This window comes from Eptatretus burgeri, chromosome 13 (genome assembly GCF_056783735.1).
Source record: "Eptatretus burgeri isolate ZD-2024b chromosome 13, Ebu_testis_v1, whole genome shotgun sequence".
In the NCBI taxonomy this organism is placed as follows: domain Eukaryota; kingdom Metazoa; phylum Chordata; class Myxini; order Myxiniformes; family Myxinidae; genus Eptatretus; species Eptatretus burgeri.
This window is the reverse complement of record NC_140973.1, coordinates 46,190,346-46,208,880: the sequence shown is the minus strand read 5'-3', so window position 1 is coordinate 46,208,880 and position 18,535 is coordinate 46,190,346. Positions and strand designations below refer to the sequence as shown.

Genomic DNA, 18,535 nt, shown 5'->3' with positions numbered 1-18,535 from the left:
GGACCTTTTGGATCCCAAGCCGTTGCCCTTACCACTGCGCCAACACCAGGCTCAGGGCTGAAAACGACATACATATATATATATATATATATATATATATATATATATATATATATATATATATATATATATATATATATATATATACACATACATACATACACACATGTCGTTTTCAGCCCTATCTCTCAATGGTGCCGAATCACTTAAAAAAAAATTAAAAATCAGTTATCCATATCTTCACAAAAATGTAATCATTTCGTCCTTGTCACACATCCAACGTCTCCACCAAATTTCATCTGAATCCATCCACAACTTTGAGATATCTTGTTCACAGACAAACAGAAAAACAGGGATGAAAACATCACCTCCATCCACCTTTGGTGGCAGAGGTAATAAATAATGCTCTATTTTGTGTGCGGGGAAATGAGATCACCTTTGATTTTCATGAGGGTGGAGAAACTTCAACAATTTTTTTTTTGCCTAAACATGTCACCACACCTCATAAAAGACAGTACCATTGACACGAAATCCACCAATATGTTCTGCATAAATGTGTGCCAACTATAAGCAAACATTAGATTCAAAATAGAGCCTGGTGTTGACTTGGTGGTTAGGGTGGCAGCTTGGGATCCTAGGGTCCTGAGTTCAAGCCCCATTGGCAGCTGAATTAATACACCAGGGGGTTGACTCAGCCTGTCATCCTTCCGAGGTCGGAGAAATGAGTACCAGTGTGTACTGGTATAGGGGCACTGCATCAGCAACACGGTCGCGCTTACAATAAATGATAGCTACCCCGGAAGCTAAGCTGCCATATGCAATCAGAAGAAGAAGATTCAAAATGGAAAACGAAATACAAAATAGTTCCAATTCAATGCAGTGCCAACATGCTCATCAGATCAGTTGCCAGCAACCAGTCCGTACAAAGAAACCCATGCAGATAAGCTGTATATTACTGTCCTAAAGTTGTACATTCAATGTGATACCATAATCACAAACATCATTACAAGATCTTTCATCAGAAGCAGTGATTACAATCTCCTCACACCAACAACTCACATGCAGAGTGTGAACGCCGACCCTCGGGTGAAAACCCGTTTATCGTCGGATGCAGCCAGGTGTCAGACTCTGTGTCAAACACCTTGATGCGATTGCAGTAAATCTCGTGGTTGGAATGAGCAGCACCCAGGAGATCTGCGCGGCCTCCAAACACAAACATTTTAGGCCCGATGAACGTTGCAGAGTGGAAATCCCTCCATCGGGCTGGAACCCCCTGCAACGTGCAAAGAACACAATTCAAAATGAAAGAGTATAACTCTTCAAAGAAAAACTTTCACCAGAAGGACCACTTCTTGGAAAATATCTTATTCTTAACCTTAAGTTTAGTTGTAACAAAGTTTTCTGCCACTGGACTTCATTAGGCATTTGCCACCCATTTACAATCAATTGGTTTCATGGGTGGTACTTTCCAAGACTGTCTAAAAGTTTGTTCGAAACATTTAAAAAGGCAAATCATAGCAGCCAATTCGAGAAACTGCCAGGAAACTGTAAACAGTTGGAATTAAGTTATGGTAAATTTCAAAACACGAGCAGGGTAGCTGCCCTCCGGGCGATCTTGTTCCAAGCATGCAACACGTTCTTCTGATGGATACCATTATTTGGGCATTGTATGGGCAACTGAGAGCTCTTCATAAGCAAAAAAAAATCCCACGTTACATGCATGAAGCACAAACATACCAACTGCTTATAATTCAAAACACCTCACTGCACTGGAAAAACATGGGGACAGGAAATGGTGAAGACTTGTAATACCCTCCCCATCTAGAGGTGGTGCTACGCAATACACATTTACATAGAGAATTTGTATCCCTCCCTCCTCCCCTATAAAACCACCCCAAGACATTCATCAACGACTTGAAACTTTAGAATTATGATCTCGTAGGGAAGTAATGATCTCGTCATGATGGGGCTTACAAAAAGCCACCCTTGTAAGCGAAAAATTGTTGCGGTTATGGAAATTCACAGAACACCATTCAGGTTCCCCAAAGATCAGTTATGTCGATAAGTGTGTGTCCAGGTTAGATTTCCCCACCGATGTATAACAGGGTTTATTTGTGTGCCGGGCTGTGAATCTTGAGGTAGTGTTATTCTTTTCTATCTTTATTTTGAACGGTCATCTCCTCACCACCTTCTCCACAACCGCCAACATCTCCTCACCACCTTCTCCACAACCGCCAACATTTCCTCACCACCTTCTCCACAACCGCCATCATCTCCTCACCACCTTCTCCACAACCGCCAACATCTCCTCACCATCATCTCCACAATCAACATCTCTACAACCACACCACCTCCAACAAAATCCACAACCACACCACCTCCACCACAACGCCACACAGTTTACAACCACGGCATCTCTACAAACAAAAAGAACAACTCAACTCCCGCCCCGATATTCTGGAAAGCCACCCGAAGAAAACAGATATGACGGTTGGGGCGGGGCCCTCAAAAAGGCATAAGCAAGTCCCCATCGGATATCCCAAGGATTTTGCCCCGCGTGCCGGGAGGGGCGAATGCCCCGGGGCAATAAAAAGCCGCATTCGCTGGCCGAAGGGAGAGTCGAGTTGGTGAGTCCAAACGAGTTGTTGTTGGTCGGAGGAGTGGAGTTCGTTCGTCGTTGGAGCCAGCCAAGTCACCAAGTTGTTGGTCATTGTTGGTCGGTGGAGGCAGTCGAGTTGGAGTCGAAGAGAAGTCGCCAGCAAGCTATGTAACGGTCCGAGCGATCGAGCCCCGAGTCGGTCGAGCGATGCTGAGGAGTGAACGGGCTCTTAAAGAGCATCAACAATAATGTAAGCCGCCATTACAACAGCTGCCGCGTTGACGACGAGACATACAGAGGGTCGCCGACCAAAAGACCCATCGAGTCTCCTCAAGGGCGACAAAGGTAACCTGCCCGGCCTCGCGGAGCTCCTTCGGTCATCCCAGCTCCAAGGAACATGAAAGGCTTACAAGCCCAGTTCTATCTTTCTTTTCTGGGGGTTTTTGCATGAAAGTCTGTGGTGCCTTGACCGTAAGTAAAATTGTTTTCAGTGCATGTACGTCATAAATAGATATCGGCTGTAGGTTTTTGCTCGCGTCATGTCCCCTATGCCCATTCATTGCATTGCTTACGTGTAAAAATAAATGTCCCTATTGTTGAATGTCACCTGCTCATTGCGTCCTTTCCTGCCATAATTGCGTTCGGAATAATTAGCTGGCTGATTAATAGCCGATAAAATGTGCATCTGGTCCGGCGGGGCTTGGCGATATAAAACCGCTCAGCAATCGCAAACGGAACGAGCTGCTTAAAGCAGCTCGGTTTCGTGCAGGCTCCGTTGAGGTGTAAATCCCTGGCATTTCTGTCTGCGTGAATAATTAGGTACATCGACAATTCGGCGATCGACCCTGAAGCGCGTGGTCAGAAGAGTTGGCTGGTTTATGGTGTGGTGAACAACACCCGTAGCTGGGTTTCGGCGTTGATCCGAAAGCTGCGACTAGATTGCTCGTTCGGTGGGCGCGCACGGCCGCAATTGAGCTAAAGGTGGTCACCCGCACGCCGGACGGACGAAAATCCACAACAATATGTTTTAAATTTCAAACTGATCGGCCACATGGTCTAACAGCCAGAATTTTTTAATTTTTGAATCTGGGTTCTTTTTGATTTTTTTTTTAATAAGGCTCACTTGGCTGTGCCTGGATGGGTTTGAGGGTAGAGTAACAGCTGAAATGTGAATCCCATACAGGTTCCTCCTTATGATCATTGGGAATGAAAGACCAAATGCAGAACTCAAGCAAGATAGACAAACAAAACAAGAAGACATGCAAAGCACAAAACTTCCAAAATCCATCAAAGTTTACCTAAAAAAAATAATTGGTGGTTGAATTCCATGACCAAATATGCAACTCCTCTTCAAATTGCAAGTGAATCGGATGAAAATTGACAATTTTATAAATTCGGCCTGTGCTGACCATTTGGCCTATTATGTGGGCCTCAAAAATAATTGGCTGGTTGGATTCAGTGACCTGAAATATAAATCCTCTTCAAATTTAAAGTCAATCGGATGAAAATTGAGGATTTTAGAAATACCACCTAAGTTGTTGATCTTTGGCCTATGTTGAGCTTTTGACCTCAAAAACAATAGGCCTTTGTGGATGGAGACTATGTTTTCACCCCTGTCTCTGCGTGTTTGTAAACAGGATATCTTAAAAAAAAACTTATGCATGGATTCGGACGAAACTTGGTGGACAGGTTAGGTGTGTGACAAGGACAAATTGATACAATTTTGGTGAAGATCTGAGTCTGTATCCTCATCCGAACTTTTTTTTAAGTGCTTCTTCACCATTGAGAGATGGGGCCAAAAATGATATGTGCATGGCTCACAAAGTGGGTACACTACTGTTACACAAAGAGGGGAAAAAAAAGTTTCGGGAAACATGAAATGTAACCCATTACGTTAATCTGCATGTATTCAAATAGCTAAATCTAATTTTTTAGACCTGCAGCACGTCCGGTTTTAAAGTTACCACTGAATATATACAACACTGTAAATACACGTTCTAATTTCGAGCTTGGCGTCAGCATTATGTACGGAATCAGAGGAAAAAAAAACAACGTAAATATTATATTTTGGGATAAGAAACAGATTTTTTACTCTGACAGAAAAAAGAAAAAAAAACGACACATTTTGAGAGAGTCCGATGTTATAAATTATGAAGAAAACACAGACGAGTTCAGCAACAAAGAAAGCCACCCTTGTAAGCGAAAAATAACGTTAAAATCGAATCTATTTCTTTCGAACTTTTGAAAATAATCACTTTAAACATGAAAAGAAAAACATAATTCTTACCTCTCGGATCCTCACGAAGCACCGAAAAAATTCTAGCGTTGGTTAAAATGAAGAATTAATTATCAGACAAATGTGAGTCACCTCGTTCGGCTCGGCGTCCTCACGCTGGATTCGTACGTTATGGCTCTCGCAAAGACACGGACACGAAGACAAACGCTGTGCTCGATGGCGAATGGAAATGTGCTGACACGCTTGCAAGTGCCTATTATATCCATCAATCAGGGAAGTTTGCGAGACGGCAAGAGTTTCTAATGCTAGCATTATTTGCGTCCGACGAGAGATGATGATTCGTACATAACGGGACTGACACGAAAATCAAGACGGGATTACTTGCGGTCCGAATTTTATTTTCTGATCACAATTTTTATCTATATTTTTCTGCCGTTAGACTCATATTTCCAAGAAATTAAGGGAGATTTGGAATAAAAATCATAAGAAACATTATCAACACTGGACTCATTTTTCTCGATGCAGTGGACACGAAGCGTTATGTACGAATCCATTATTTCATCAGATAGGGTAGATGCCAGAAAACCCAAATAGGGAGACAGAACATCATCAAAACATAAAAGAGACACCAAAGTTCACATTCTGAGTCACCACACACAAAATAACTGTCACATAAGAAACGTTTTTTTTTTATTTATTTTTTTATTGTTCAATTGATAACCATCAACGTTTTCAGTCCATTCAAGGATATTAATTTTTTTCTTTAAATCCTCCAACTTATTTGTAATTAAATTTATCTGCCTATTTGTTTTATCTACTTTTACCCCGGTTATTTCTTCAATAAGACTTCTTTGATATTCACTTCACTCCATCATCCATTTTATTTTTTTTTTTTTTAATAAGAAACGTACAGTAAAATAAAAATTTTACCAATCAAACTCACATTTCTAAGGTTAAAATATCCATATTCTGTTGCTTTAATTCATCTTTAATAAAACAGGGAAATGGAGAGTATGATATTGCCAGTTTCTAGAGGTTCCCCAAGATGTCCACTTTCATTTCTGACCATTGATTGTTTGTCTAAATACCTCATAATTGTTTTATGTGGAATTTCCCACAAACATACCACAGCATGCCCACTTTGTGAGCCATGCACATGTACAGTATAGCATGAAATTTCAAAAAGTTGTGGACGAGTTGGTTAAGTGACGAGAACAAGCCGATTTGATTGTGGTTTCAGGTCCGAATCCAGATCTGGCCCATCAGTGGGATGCAAAATGTAAGCTGTTCAGCCTGGTGGAGGTAAGCGCTCTATCGTGTGCCATTCTAGTTCAACCTGAACCCGGAGTAATAATTGTAACGAAACATAACTTGGGAGGTTGAGCCAAACTGAAAAAAACTGAATGCTGCATTCAAATTGAATGACAAATAAACAGCCCAGCTACTATCTACACGGCCTTAACAGGACAAAAAAAAATTCAAAATACCCTAACAGCGGAACTCTACATTGATGGATTTTGACGCAAAAATAGGACTGGATAAAAAAAAAAAAAATCAAGCAATCAGCTCATTGGTGGAAACCTAGTACATCAGGAATGCAATGAAGAAACCATATCTGAATACTCCCTATAAAAACCAGAGTTCTGTCTTGACGTTTACAAAATATTACCGACAAAAACCCAAAAGAAGAAAACGTCAAATTATGTCTCCAGGCATCAAGTTTCAAGGAAAGCTGCCTAAAACACTGAACATGGGTGTTGTTATCTTGTTCTATCAATGAAACCACATACAATGACATGATCGGTATAAAAGTATCTCTGAAGTTTTACCATTTGTATTGTCTTTAAGGTTTTTGTTTTTATGGAGGGGTAGGGGTTGGATTACAGTTCCAATAGTGAGGAATACGAGGAGAGATTATACAAAGCATGCTGTTTGGTCGAAGTGGTTATTTGTTATACCAACGGTTCCATTTCCAGACACTATCAAAGTGCTTCATGGAGAATACTTTATGGGCAGTGTTGTCATACAGCAGGAAATATCTAGGAGTGGGGGAGCATTGCATGCAAAGGGCAAGGGCACCAAGAATAAACCTCAAAGGAAACCAAATGCCATCGTAAAATGGTGCCTCAGCAAACTCGGCACGTAAACACACATCAGATATCTTTGGGGGCATTACAATACACGATGTGCGCATTCACTTGCATGCAGAATAACTTTATTATAAAAAAACGACAAGTAATAATAAAAAAAATACCCTTATGTTTAGTCAACATCGCTGCACAAAGTCTACAGGTGAGTTACAGCAAAGTGATGGACTCCTCGCTGGCAAGTTGTAGCAACAATGCCTCTTCTCCTTTGATAGAACATTCCAGTTAAACTTCCATAACTACAGAATGGCTGCATTTGCTTCAAAAAGGTTTTCAATGTGACAGACCTATGGCCAGCGATATCACAAGGCCTATTACGCAGTAATCATGATCACAAACATTGATAAAAGTACAAGTAATCGGCATGTTGTCATTTTGAAGGCCCAAGGTTTGAACATTTCTCACCTCATATAAAACACTTTGACCAACACCAATGTATTGTCAAGCAAACACACAGTCACCTACCTCAATGGTAAAAATCATCTTCGGTTCCTTCATGTGGCAAGCTCCATCATGCAATCAGTAGGAGAGGCTCTTCATTTAACAGACACACTATTCGCACTGCCACCGTGTATGCTTCAGTACAAGGCTGCACAGCACGTACTGCCATCTTGAGATGGTGCATGCTCAAAGACAATATGGTATTCTACTTTACAGCTATATTACAAAGTTACCATTTTTGTATGTTGTTACTTTTTGTCTGCCTAGCCTTCTTCGCCTACCCGTCATTCTGTTGATCCACCACATTATGCTGGTTCGCTCTTCCATGAGCCTCAACCTCAAGAGAAAGGCGAAAAAAAAACAAAGATGCTTAATCAACATGTTCTCCAAAAGTAACATCACCACACCTACATAAAAGACAATGCTATTGACAAACTATTTCTGCCATATTTTTACCTCCACCACCAAAAGTGGACGGAGGTTATGTTTCCACCCCTGGTTGTTTGTTTGTCGGTCTATGAGCAGGAAACCTAAAAAAATAAGTTATGGACGGATTCCGATGAAACTTGATGAAAATGTTGCGTGTGTGACAAGAACGAATCTATTTTATTTTGGTGAAGATCCACATTAGGATCCAGATCTGGGAATTTTATAAGTGATTCTGCACAAATTAGAGAGAGGACCACAAACTATACACAACACCATATCTCAAAAAGTTGTGCACGAATTTTGACAAAACCTGTGGATGAGTTGGGTAAGTGACAAGAACAAGCCAATTAGATTTTGGTTAAAGTCTGGAACAAGATCCAGCCTACCAGTGGGATACAAAAAACTTAAACTGTTCAGCCTGGTAGAGGTATGCGCTCCAGCGAGTGTTGCTTTTAGTTCTCCAGGATTTCCCCTTCAATGCACTTTGTCCAAACTTTTTGATTCCAGCTCACAAGCCTCGTTAAGATACGTCCTCAACACAGTTGATGGGGTTGTGCAATTCTGTTTTTCCTCACACAAAGGATGATACCAATTGCTGAACGTTTCTCAAAAGAAACACATTTACGACTACTACTTAATTAACCACCCCAACTATTCCGAGTTGTTGTGGGGTCGTTTTTGTACAAACTCAACGGACTGGCTTGCATTACAAGAATTACATTATAAGACTGGAAGAATTACAAAGAAAATTACAAATTACAAAAGTTTATTGGTGGATTTCATGTGCATTTCTATTCTGCATCACCACAAATCTAACACGAGTTCACGTCTTCTTTACAGCCACACCCATTAATAGTAGATGGCAATGCTCCCGATTCCTTAAAACTTGTGATAAACTTATCAATAAATAAAAAGGTAGTATACATATCGGCCTTTTATCTTAAAACAATGTATGAAATCAACAGGTAGTAGATCGAGGTATGCTATCCACCGTGATCGGAAGGAGAAATTGACATTTCGGGTGTGAACCCTTCTTCAGAGCAAAAAAGGCTTTAAGACACAAGACTTCACCAGCAAGACAAGTTCAACACTCGCCTTCACCAACACGACTAGCCTTTACACCCCTTCACCAGCATGACTAATTCAACACTAGCCTGCACAAGCATAACTCACCTTAATCAGCAGGACTAAGTTCAACACTAACCTTCACCAACATGACTGGTCTTCACTACCCTTCACCAGAAAGCTGAATTTGACAAGGGCCCTCACCAGCATTACCAAATCAACACAAGCCTTCACCAACAAGCTTCATTCGACACGAACCTTAAACAGCATGACAAGCCTTCACCTTCATGACTAATTCTTCATTCTTTAGCCTAAAAGTAGCCTAAAAATGTCCAGGGATACGGCTCGGATTTCCTGTCTGGCATTGAGGACCTCCATCCATTGATGGGAGAGCAGAAGCAGCATATCCAGGGTTGAGTGACCTGGTCTGAAACCAAATTGATGATTGGAAATCAAGCCATTGGAGAAGAGGAAGGATTTCATATCTGAGGCGATGATGGATTCCATCACCTTGCTGATGATTGGGAGAAGGCTGATTGGTCTGTAGTTATAGGGATCTGTTTTTGCACCTTTTTATGCAGGGCAGTGATGTTAGCAGATTTCCAAGCAGATGGCAGATGACCCTGGGCAAATGAGAGGGTGAATAGAACAGAGAGAGGGTGAGCAAGAGCAGAAGAGCAGGCTTTGAGGACACGTGGGCTGATGCCGTCTGGACCGGTTGCAGAATCTGACTCGAGGTTTGAAAGCAAGCTCTCCACCTTGTCAGGAGAAAAGGATACAGAGTCCAGGGACAGTTGGGTGCGACTGGGTAAAGTGAGTAGAGATAGTGATGGGTTTAGGACACAAGATTTAGCTGCAAACACCGAGTTTAGACATTCAGCTTTATCACGTGTGGAATCAGCAGTGCAGCCATTTGAGGTAAGGGAGGGGATGGAGGGGGAACATACACCAGAAACAGATTTGATTAAACGCCACCAGGATTTTGAGGAGGGAGAGAGGTATGAGAGTTCAGACTTGAGATGAGAAAGATGTTGTTTTCTGGCTCTCCTGAGGGTAGATACACACTTGTTCCGAGCTTTGTGGAAAGAACTGAGATTGCCCTCAGTTGGGTTTGCTTTCCATGAGGCAAAGGCAAGTTGTTTCGGGACAACTGCCTCGCCACAAGCTTCAGTAAACCAAGGGCGGGAGGAAGGGTAAGACAACTGAACACGAGAGGGGATAAATCTGTGCATGAGGGAGAGCAAGTTTCTTTGAAAGAATTCCCAGGATGAGTTGATGTTTGAGAAAGTAGTGATAGGAGACCAGTCTGTAAGTTTGATGGCTGCTCGGAGACCCTGCCAGTCGGCTTGAGTGAAATGCCAGACTCGACGGCGGTGAGGTGGTTCTCTGATAACAGCCAGAGAGATGTCCACTTTAACAAGGACGTGGTCAGAAGAACCAATTGGAGCGAAGGAAGAGCAGCAGATATTGTCAGGGAAATTTGTCAAAATCAGATCCAGAAGAGATGGAGTACCATTGGTTGAGATCCGGGTCGGGAAGTTGACCGATTGAGTCAGTCCCAATGAGTCGCAGAAAGCTTTTGCTGAGGTGCCATGGCAGGTGAGAGAGGTACCCACACCTAGCCAACTGGCGTGATGACAATTGAAGTCACCACATAAGAGGAAGAGAGAGTTTGGATGAGAAGATAGAAGATGGTCCATGTTTTCGGATAGTGAGATGTAGATGGAGTCATCACTGTTCGGTGGACGGTACAGTACACATATAAACATGAGGTGGGAGTGGAGGGGAAGCCGAAGCCAGAGGTATTCCTGGGGGTGTGGGGGAGTGAGAGCAGTGCATGGAGAGTGAGGAATAGAGTCTTTGATGAAGAGAGCAACACCTCCACCAGGACGAGGCTCAGGTCTGTCATACCGTAAGAGGGAGTAGCCAGGGAGAGATACTTGGGAATCAGACACGTCTTGGGAGAGGAAAGTTTCTGTTAGGCAGATAATGTCTGGTTTGTCAGTGGCAACCTGTATGGAAAGATCTGAAAGGTTTGAGCGAAGGCCCCGGATATTTGAGGTCCACACTTTTAATGAAGAGGAAGGGGAGGAGGCTTTGGGTGCAGGAGGTGGAGGGGAGGGGGAGGGTAGGACAAGGGACGAGGGGGCAGGTAAGGAGGGTTGCTGAAGGAGTGTGGGGTATTGCAGAACAGCGAGGGAGGGGGCCGAATGAGGAGAAAAGGCTCTGTGGTGCTGGGGGAGAGGGGGCACAAGAGACAAGGAAGAAGGCAGTTGAGGATTTGAGGAGGTGGAGTGAAGAGATGGAGGTGAGAGGGCAGTGGAGGGAGGCAGGTTGGTGGATGAGAGGGGGGAAACTTTGAGAAGCAAGAGTGAGGGGGATGAAAGGTGGGAGAAAGGTGAGGGGGGGATTTTTGAGAGAGGTGAGAGGGAGGCTTGGAGGAAGAAGAGTGGGATGGTTGCTTTGAGAGTGAGAGTGAGCGGTGAGGGGGGTGAGTTGGCACTGAATTTGGAAAAAAAGAATGGTTGATGGAAAGCGAGCATCCATGGCAAACTGTGGTTTTTAAAAGTTTTAGGTCAGAGATGCGATTTAACAATTCTTGAAGGGTGCAATGAAGGCGAATTCAGAGCATGGAGAGAAGAAGCGCTGTAATAGTTGGATTTTTTAGGCAAGGAATGAAGGAGAGCTCGAAATGAGAGCAGTCTGTTAAAATAGCAGAAGAGTAGTGCATTGTGAAACAGTAAAGAGTACCACATGTGTGAGAGAGGAAGATGAAGCATTATAAGATCGTTTTTGTTGTTAAAAATAATGTATGTATGAGAGAGTTCAACAGATTAGGTCATGGAAGTGTATAAAAAAAAAAAAAAAAAAAAAAATCGAGGAAGAAGACGAGGAGGAAGTGAAGAGGAAGAAGAAGAAGCAGAATCGGGAGAAGGGGAGAAGGTGACCGTGTTGTTGTTGTTGTTGGGTGTGTATATATATTTTTTTTTTGTTAATATTAATATATGAGAGAGTTCAACAGATTAGGTCATGGAAGTGTTAAAAAAAAAAAAAAAAAAAAAAAAAAAAAAAAAAAAAAACGAGGAAGAAGACGAGGAGGAAGTTAAGAGGAAGAAGAAGAAGCAGAATCGGGAGAAGGTGAGCGTGTTGTTGTTGCAGGTTTTTTATTTTTATTTTTTTTTTGAGATAAGAAAGAGATTAGTTGGGAGAATGGGGGATGTTTGGAAAGTGGGGACGATCAAAATTGAAGGTAATGGGGAGGATAGAAAATGAAGGTAATGGGGAGAAAAAACAAACAACAAAAAAAAAACGATCGAACACCGAGTGGAACCGGTAGGCCTCAAGCCTACGCCTAGGCCTCAAGCACAGGTAAGAACGTCGACAAAAATACTCACAAAATAGCACGATTTTTGAAACAAAACCGAACTAGCAACACACAGTAACATGTAGGTGAGAAAATTAAACAGTTAAAACGGGACAAATAACAACCGGAAACTTAGCTTTGAGAAGTCAGCAGGGAGCCCCAAAGGAGACCTCTCGCTGCTCAAAATCGGAACCGGAAGTCCTCCACTTTCTCAACAATCCTCTGGAAGAAGTCTTTTCTTTCAAGCTTCTAGGTCTCACTATCTGCCATGACCTTTCCTGGGAAAGTCACATTTCCAACCTCGCCTCAAAAGCCAGTCGCCGACTGGGAATCCTCCGTCGTGCTAAGTCCTTCCTCGGCCCTCTTGAGCTCCTGACCACTTACAAAGTTGCAAGTGGGGTGACAGCACTTTTGGTATGACCCGTATTGCTATTGTCAGACATATGGACTTAAATATGACATCTCCTCGCAAGGGGTGTGGGGGGTGCAGGGGGGAAGGAAAAAAAAAAAGTAAAAAATAAAAAAAAGCAATGTTACACAAAACTTTAAGAATCCAAGGAAAAACTTATTATTCCATTACCAACTGACCTTTGCATGGATGAAACACCACACCATGGAAGATGTATCGAGACGGTGAATGTCGTTTGAGAAGCAGTCCGCCTGGTAAGCAAGAAAGGAAATGAATTGATGAGAGGAGAGAACAACCGAGGGAATGGAATTACAAGAAGATGGAGACGGTAAGAAGGCCAGAGTTTTTGAATCAGCGATGCTGGAGTGAAGCAAGTGTAGTCTTTGACCAAAACAACACAGACTTAATTTAAAAAAAAAATTGGAAATAACGACACTCTCTACAACGCAAAATAGAGCAACATCTGTTCCCCATATAAGTGACAGAGTGGCAGTGACTGGAACCCTCAAGCGGGTCTCACAAAACATCAAAAAAGTTTGGCAATACCTGGAACATGACATTTCATACAATTCCAACCTCCTTAATTTTTTTTTCTCCATAAGATCAAGAAAACTCATCTATCTACTTTAATGATGAACCTCTGGAAGACGTTCAGCCCGTTGAACTCCTGATCCTCATCACAAGCTGTGGCCTCTCCTTGGCAGACCACGTCTCCAAGCTGGTCCGCCAAGTCGGGCACACACTGGTGTTTTTGCATGTGGAAAAATCCTTCAGAACTTTTTACATCCGAAGAAGCATTTGTTTGAAGCACAATTGAGGATTGTTCTTCCTTGCGAGATGGTGCATGCACATGCATCCCACATAACGGTCCTCAAATCTCTGCAGGCCAAGGCCCTAAACATCATCGGCATCACCGGAGCGGTGGCCATGGAGGATTTACTGCTTTCTTCGTAAACCATAGAAGATTGAAAGGCTCTCGACCTACCGTGGGCTGGTTGGTTGGTGGTCTTTGGATCTTCTACCACCTTTCTTCCTATGTTGCATCTCATACTCTTTGGGGTGTCTACCCACCCTTCCCCAATTCTACCAGGACTAACACATTCACTCAGCATCTCTCTAATCATCAACCTTTCAAAATCCAGCTTTCTTGCTCACCTGCATTCCTTTGCCCCTCTCTTTTCTGGCACATGGATTCACCTCCCTGTGTGGATCCAATCATGTTGCTCTCTCCACCACTTCAAGGATGCAACTCACCGTCATCTCATGTTGTCTCTCATTTCCATTAACAATGGAACGTTTGCTTGATCCCTTCCACCTGTTTATGTTAGTGGAAATCCCCTTGTACTGTTTGTGCCACAATGAGCCTTGACTTTGTATTAAATAAAGGCATCACTCAGCTTTCTCCTTCCAACACCACAAAATAAGAAATTACAGCTTTTAAAAGAAGTTTTAAATAATCACGCCATCGTATGCAACCTCTAATGGTCTTGATCCAAAACCCACCAGCTGCTCATAACCACCAAAGATATAGATGGAGCTGTCCAACACCGCAGCAGAGTGACCATCCCTTGCGCCGGGTAATGTGCCACTGGTCTTTGGTCGAGCCCACATGTACGAAGCTGCATCACACCATGCCAAGACACAGAGAATGTATATTATATTGTACTAGCAGGGGTACCTGACATCGCCAGGGTCCCACCCATTCCACTCCTTCCACCCACCTCCCACTTCATGAGGAGGCACCTCGAGTACACAACCAAAAACATTAACCCTCCCATTATTAATTAGAAATGGCTTACTCGGATCGAAAGCAAACAGGACATTGCAGGCCCCTTCCGTATCATTGCGTCCACCCCAGATGTACACAGTCTCCCCGACGACGACAGCCGTGTGCCCGTAGCGCATGTACGGAACATCTTTCACGCAAGGGCTGGTGCATGGGGTCGGAAGAAGCTTGGTCCATCGCATGGACACTGCAAAGTTGTAGACACAGAACAGGCAATCAGATCGATCTGACCTTGACCATCTTGTAGTCCATCCACCATGATCGGCTATAAACGCAGTATATAAACAATCCAACGTGATGGTGACATGACAGACACGGAATCCTCTATAGTTAGACACGAATTAGGTCTCCCAAGACCCCCAAGACTTGGTGTAAAACAAATAAAACAATTATTTGGTGTTTTACGGGTCAACTTGGACCGACAAGATCGGTAATTAAAGCAGGAGCGGTGGTCCACTCATCCGCCGAGGTCTGTTATTTCACCGAAGAGACGGTCAAACCTCTGATTTGATTATCTACCAGTCAAGTCCAGCCTCACGTGGGTCAACAAACCCTCACCAATGTTGAAAATGTGGACGTCTATCTGCCTGATGGTGCTGTAGTCCTCCCCGGAGCAATAACCACCAAAGGAGAAGACCTTGTGACCAATGGCAACGGCGGCATGGTTCACCCTCCTTGGCCCGCCTTCCAAGCTCACGGTCCAGCGCAGCATGTCAGCACCGAAGCCTTATGAACCTGGGGGGGGGGGGGCACACGGACCACGTGGTTTACGGGAGGGGAGTGAGGTAAGGCACGAGGGTCGGTCGGTCGCGGGGTTGTCATGGTGTTTACATTCTCTCAGAACTACTTCGTCAACGTGTCTCCATAATCAATTTTCTCCCTCTCGCGACGTCGTTCTACCTTCTGTCGGCCATGGAGCACACGGGGACGGCTGCCTCACGCTCACGATCACGATCAGGTGTCGCCGTGAAGACTAGGCCTCGATCACCACCATCCCGCGGGGATCCAACTGTTGTTTCTTTTTCCGCTTTCTTCCCGATCACGATTTCTCTATAAACTTTCTCTCACGTCGCTATATCGTTTTGATATATATATATATATTTTTTTTTTACAAATCATTACTTTTCCAAGGCGAATTATTTCCCTTATTGCACATTTTTACGCATTATTTAATAAATGCTGATGCGAACGAAAAAAAAACCTTCCGAAGCACTTTTGTGAAAATGTGCCACTGGGGATCGTTGCGCTTCCTTCCTGTCGGGCTGTCTGTGATTGGTCAACAACGAGTGCCCCGCCCATCCGCTTCACTCATTGGAGGTTACCTCCTCCATGCGCGCGCTGTCTGTGATTGGTCAACAACGAGTGCCCCGCCCATCCGCTCCACTCATTGGAGGTTACCTCCTCCATGCGCGCGCCCCACGACTTCTCTCGATCTCTCTCCTCATCGTTTCCTCTCACGTCCAGAATTTTTTCTTTTCGGAGGCTGTGTTCCTTTACCAAGCGGCTTGCTCGATTCAAAGCGCTTAACTTTAAGCAAGCGCTCCAAGTTCCGGCGGAACGGAGCGCTCGGCACCGCTTAACATGGCGGTCTCCATGGAAACGATGCCATCGTGGAACTCGAGCAAATTCCGTTCCAGGCCGTCGTTTTCAGTTTTACTCGATCATAATTGTGACAACTTCCTCAAACGGATTTTACTGTGTTCGCAGCGGATACAGAGTGCGAGGAAAAGGGAAAGAAAGATATAAACAAGAGCGACAATTGCTTTGTAATACATGTCCACCCACTGTCGGTCCCAATGAATGTTCGTTTATTTGGGCGGTGTATAACGGCGAAGGAGCGTTCAGTGCCGAAAAAAAAAAACATATAACCCGATGGACGAACATGAAGCAACGCCAGTATTGGTTGTTGTTCTTTTATTGCTTAGGAAGTGACGTCATCTGCTGACGACGCATGCTCTGTTGTGCTTTGGTTTCATATACGAGTACGTGCCCGTACGTGCAAAAAAAAATAATTGTGACGTCATAGCACCGTGTCCTGTGATTGGTTGATAAACAAATGGCCGTAACTTGGAAACATCTTATCCGATTAATATCAAACCTTGAAAAGGCACATTCACAGGGCCCCAGCAATATTCCTGGCAAGTTTCAATTAGATCGGACCAGTGGTTGTCGAGAAACAGCGGTCGCAGAGACACAGACAGACAGACAGACACACTGTGTCTGTCTGTCTGTCTGTCTGTGAAAATGAAAGCGAGGGAAAAACCTTCAGAGTGTAGGCTTTATTTCACTTGATTGAAGCCGCTTCTACGGGCACATCAGGGGATACAGGTGCAGCAAGGAGTACAAATGTAGCAATGTATACATGTGCAGTCGATCACCGCAAAATAAATCAGCAATTAGCACGGAGTCTGGTATACTCTCAATTCTTACCATTCAACGAGCACCAAGTGGACCGCCGCCGTAAATGACAATGCCCCAGGGACAATCCCTCCCCCCGACCGCGCGGAATCTCGGCTTTATCTATCCCGTGCGTGAGCCGCGCGGAATCTCGGCTTTATCTATCCCGTGCGTGAGCAGCGCGACATGTGAATACGCGTCACGTCCTTCAATTCATCACATTCTCCCCGTCTTTAAAATGCAACTAGAGGCCCAACTAACGCACCATGATTACTTCAGCGCTATAGGAGTATACATTTCAAGCAGCGCGAACTATTTAAACTACAGAAGCATACATTCCAAGCAGTGAGGATTATTTTGAGTTGTAGGAGCATGGTAATGAGCATCGATATATGATATAATGAGCATATAGGAGCATGAGCATCGAGGATGCCGATAATCCCCTTTACAGATCGAGTCGGCGAGGGGGTTTTATCCGTCGACCTCTCCGGGAGTAAATGGCGGTTTCACTTGAGGGAGGCTTCCGATCCTCTTGGGGAGCCTCGACTCGTGCCGGGGATAACTCCTCGATCGCTCTCGGGTGGAACGCGGCAGCTCCGTCGCCACCATTCCCGGGTGGAGTTCCTGGGGGGGAAACACCTGGGGAGGGAATGTCAGAGGGAGGAGTGCCAGATGGTGGTGTACCTGCAGGAGGAGTACCTGAGGGAGCCAAATGGCGAACCGACACAGTGGTCTCCCTGCCATCAGGAAGTCTGACATGAGCATACTCTGGATTAGCATCGATGAGTTCGACCTCCTCCACCATGGGTTCATACTTGCTTTGTTGTACCAGGCGTTTCATGAACACTGTTCCGGGATAGATTAGCCAGTTGGGCGCCGTTTGGCCATCAACATAATGTCGTTGGTGAGTAAACATTCGTTCGTGAGGAGTAGCATTGGTGGAGAAGGCATCGAGATCGAGGCATAGCATCGAGAAGGGTAACCTCCCACCGCTCGGGCCCCAGCCCTCGCGATTTCAGCCCCAGAGTTACGGCTTTCCAAATAACTCCATTATATCGTTCCACCTGCCCATTACCCTGTGGGTTGTAACCCGTCGTTCGACTAGTTGCTATGCCGTGCTCAAATAGGAACTGTTTTAGCCCGGCCGACATGAAACACGGCCCTCTGTCTGAATGTATGTACGAAGGTTTCCCAAACATAGCGAAGAGGTCAGACAGACATTTCACGACAGTGCCCGAGGTCATATCCGAGCACGGAAATGCGAAAGGGAAACTTGAGTATTCATCAACAACAGTGAATATGTATCTGTTGTCTGTCTCGGTCGGCAGGGGCCCTTTGAAGTCGATGTTTAGTCTCTCGAAGGGAGAAGTGGCCTTGATCAATCTGCCAGATGCCGCGCCATAGAATCTGGGTTTTAGTTCAGCACAAACAGGGCATGAAGCATTCATTTGTTTAATATCTTCGATAGAATATGGAAGGTTTTGTCTGCGCATGAAATGTCCCATTCTGGTTACCCCCAGGTGGCACAGAGACTCATGGAGGTCTTGCAAAGCCCGACTGATTGTCGCCGAACAGTAGACCCGAGAGAAGGTGTCTGCAGCAGGGTTTTCCCTCCCGGGCCGGTAAACAATGTCGTAACTATAGCAAGCTAGATCTATCCGC

General features: G+C 44.3%; 1 protein-coding gene across 2 annotated transcripts in view; it reads right to left on the bottom strand.

The window, feature by feature from the left end:
- Positions 1-15,726, bottom strand: part of KLHDC3 (kelch domain containing 3) — a 70,429-nt gene extending 54,703 nt beyond the window's left edge. Inside the window, exons 1-6 of one of the 2 annotated variants that reach the window (XR_015050751.1) lie at positions 15,377-15,726; positions 15,035-15,211; positions 14,490-14,663; positions 14,194-14,309; positions 12,870-12,941; positions 1,060-1,273 (exon numbers count right to left, since the gene is read on the bottom strand). Coding sequence is in view for 1 of the 2 variants with exons in the window: in XM_085852293.1 (XP_085708419.1) it covers positions 1,060-1,273; positions 12,870-12,941; positions 14,194-14,309; positions 14,490-14,663; positions 15,035-15,188 (730 nt within the window). In the remaining variant the exon portion in view is untranslated. The remainder of the gene's footprint in view (positions 1-1,059; positions 1,274-12,869; positions 12,942-14,193; positions 14,310-14,489; positions 14,664-15,034; positions 15,212-15,376) is intronic. The other variant, XM_085852293.1, reaches the window with a different exon arrangement.
- Positions 15,727-18,535: the final 2,809 nt, after the last annotated feature.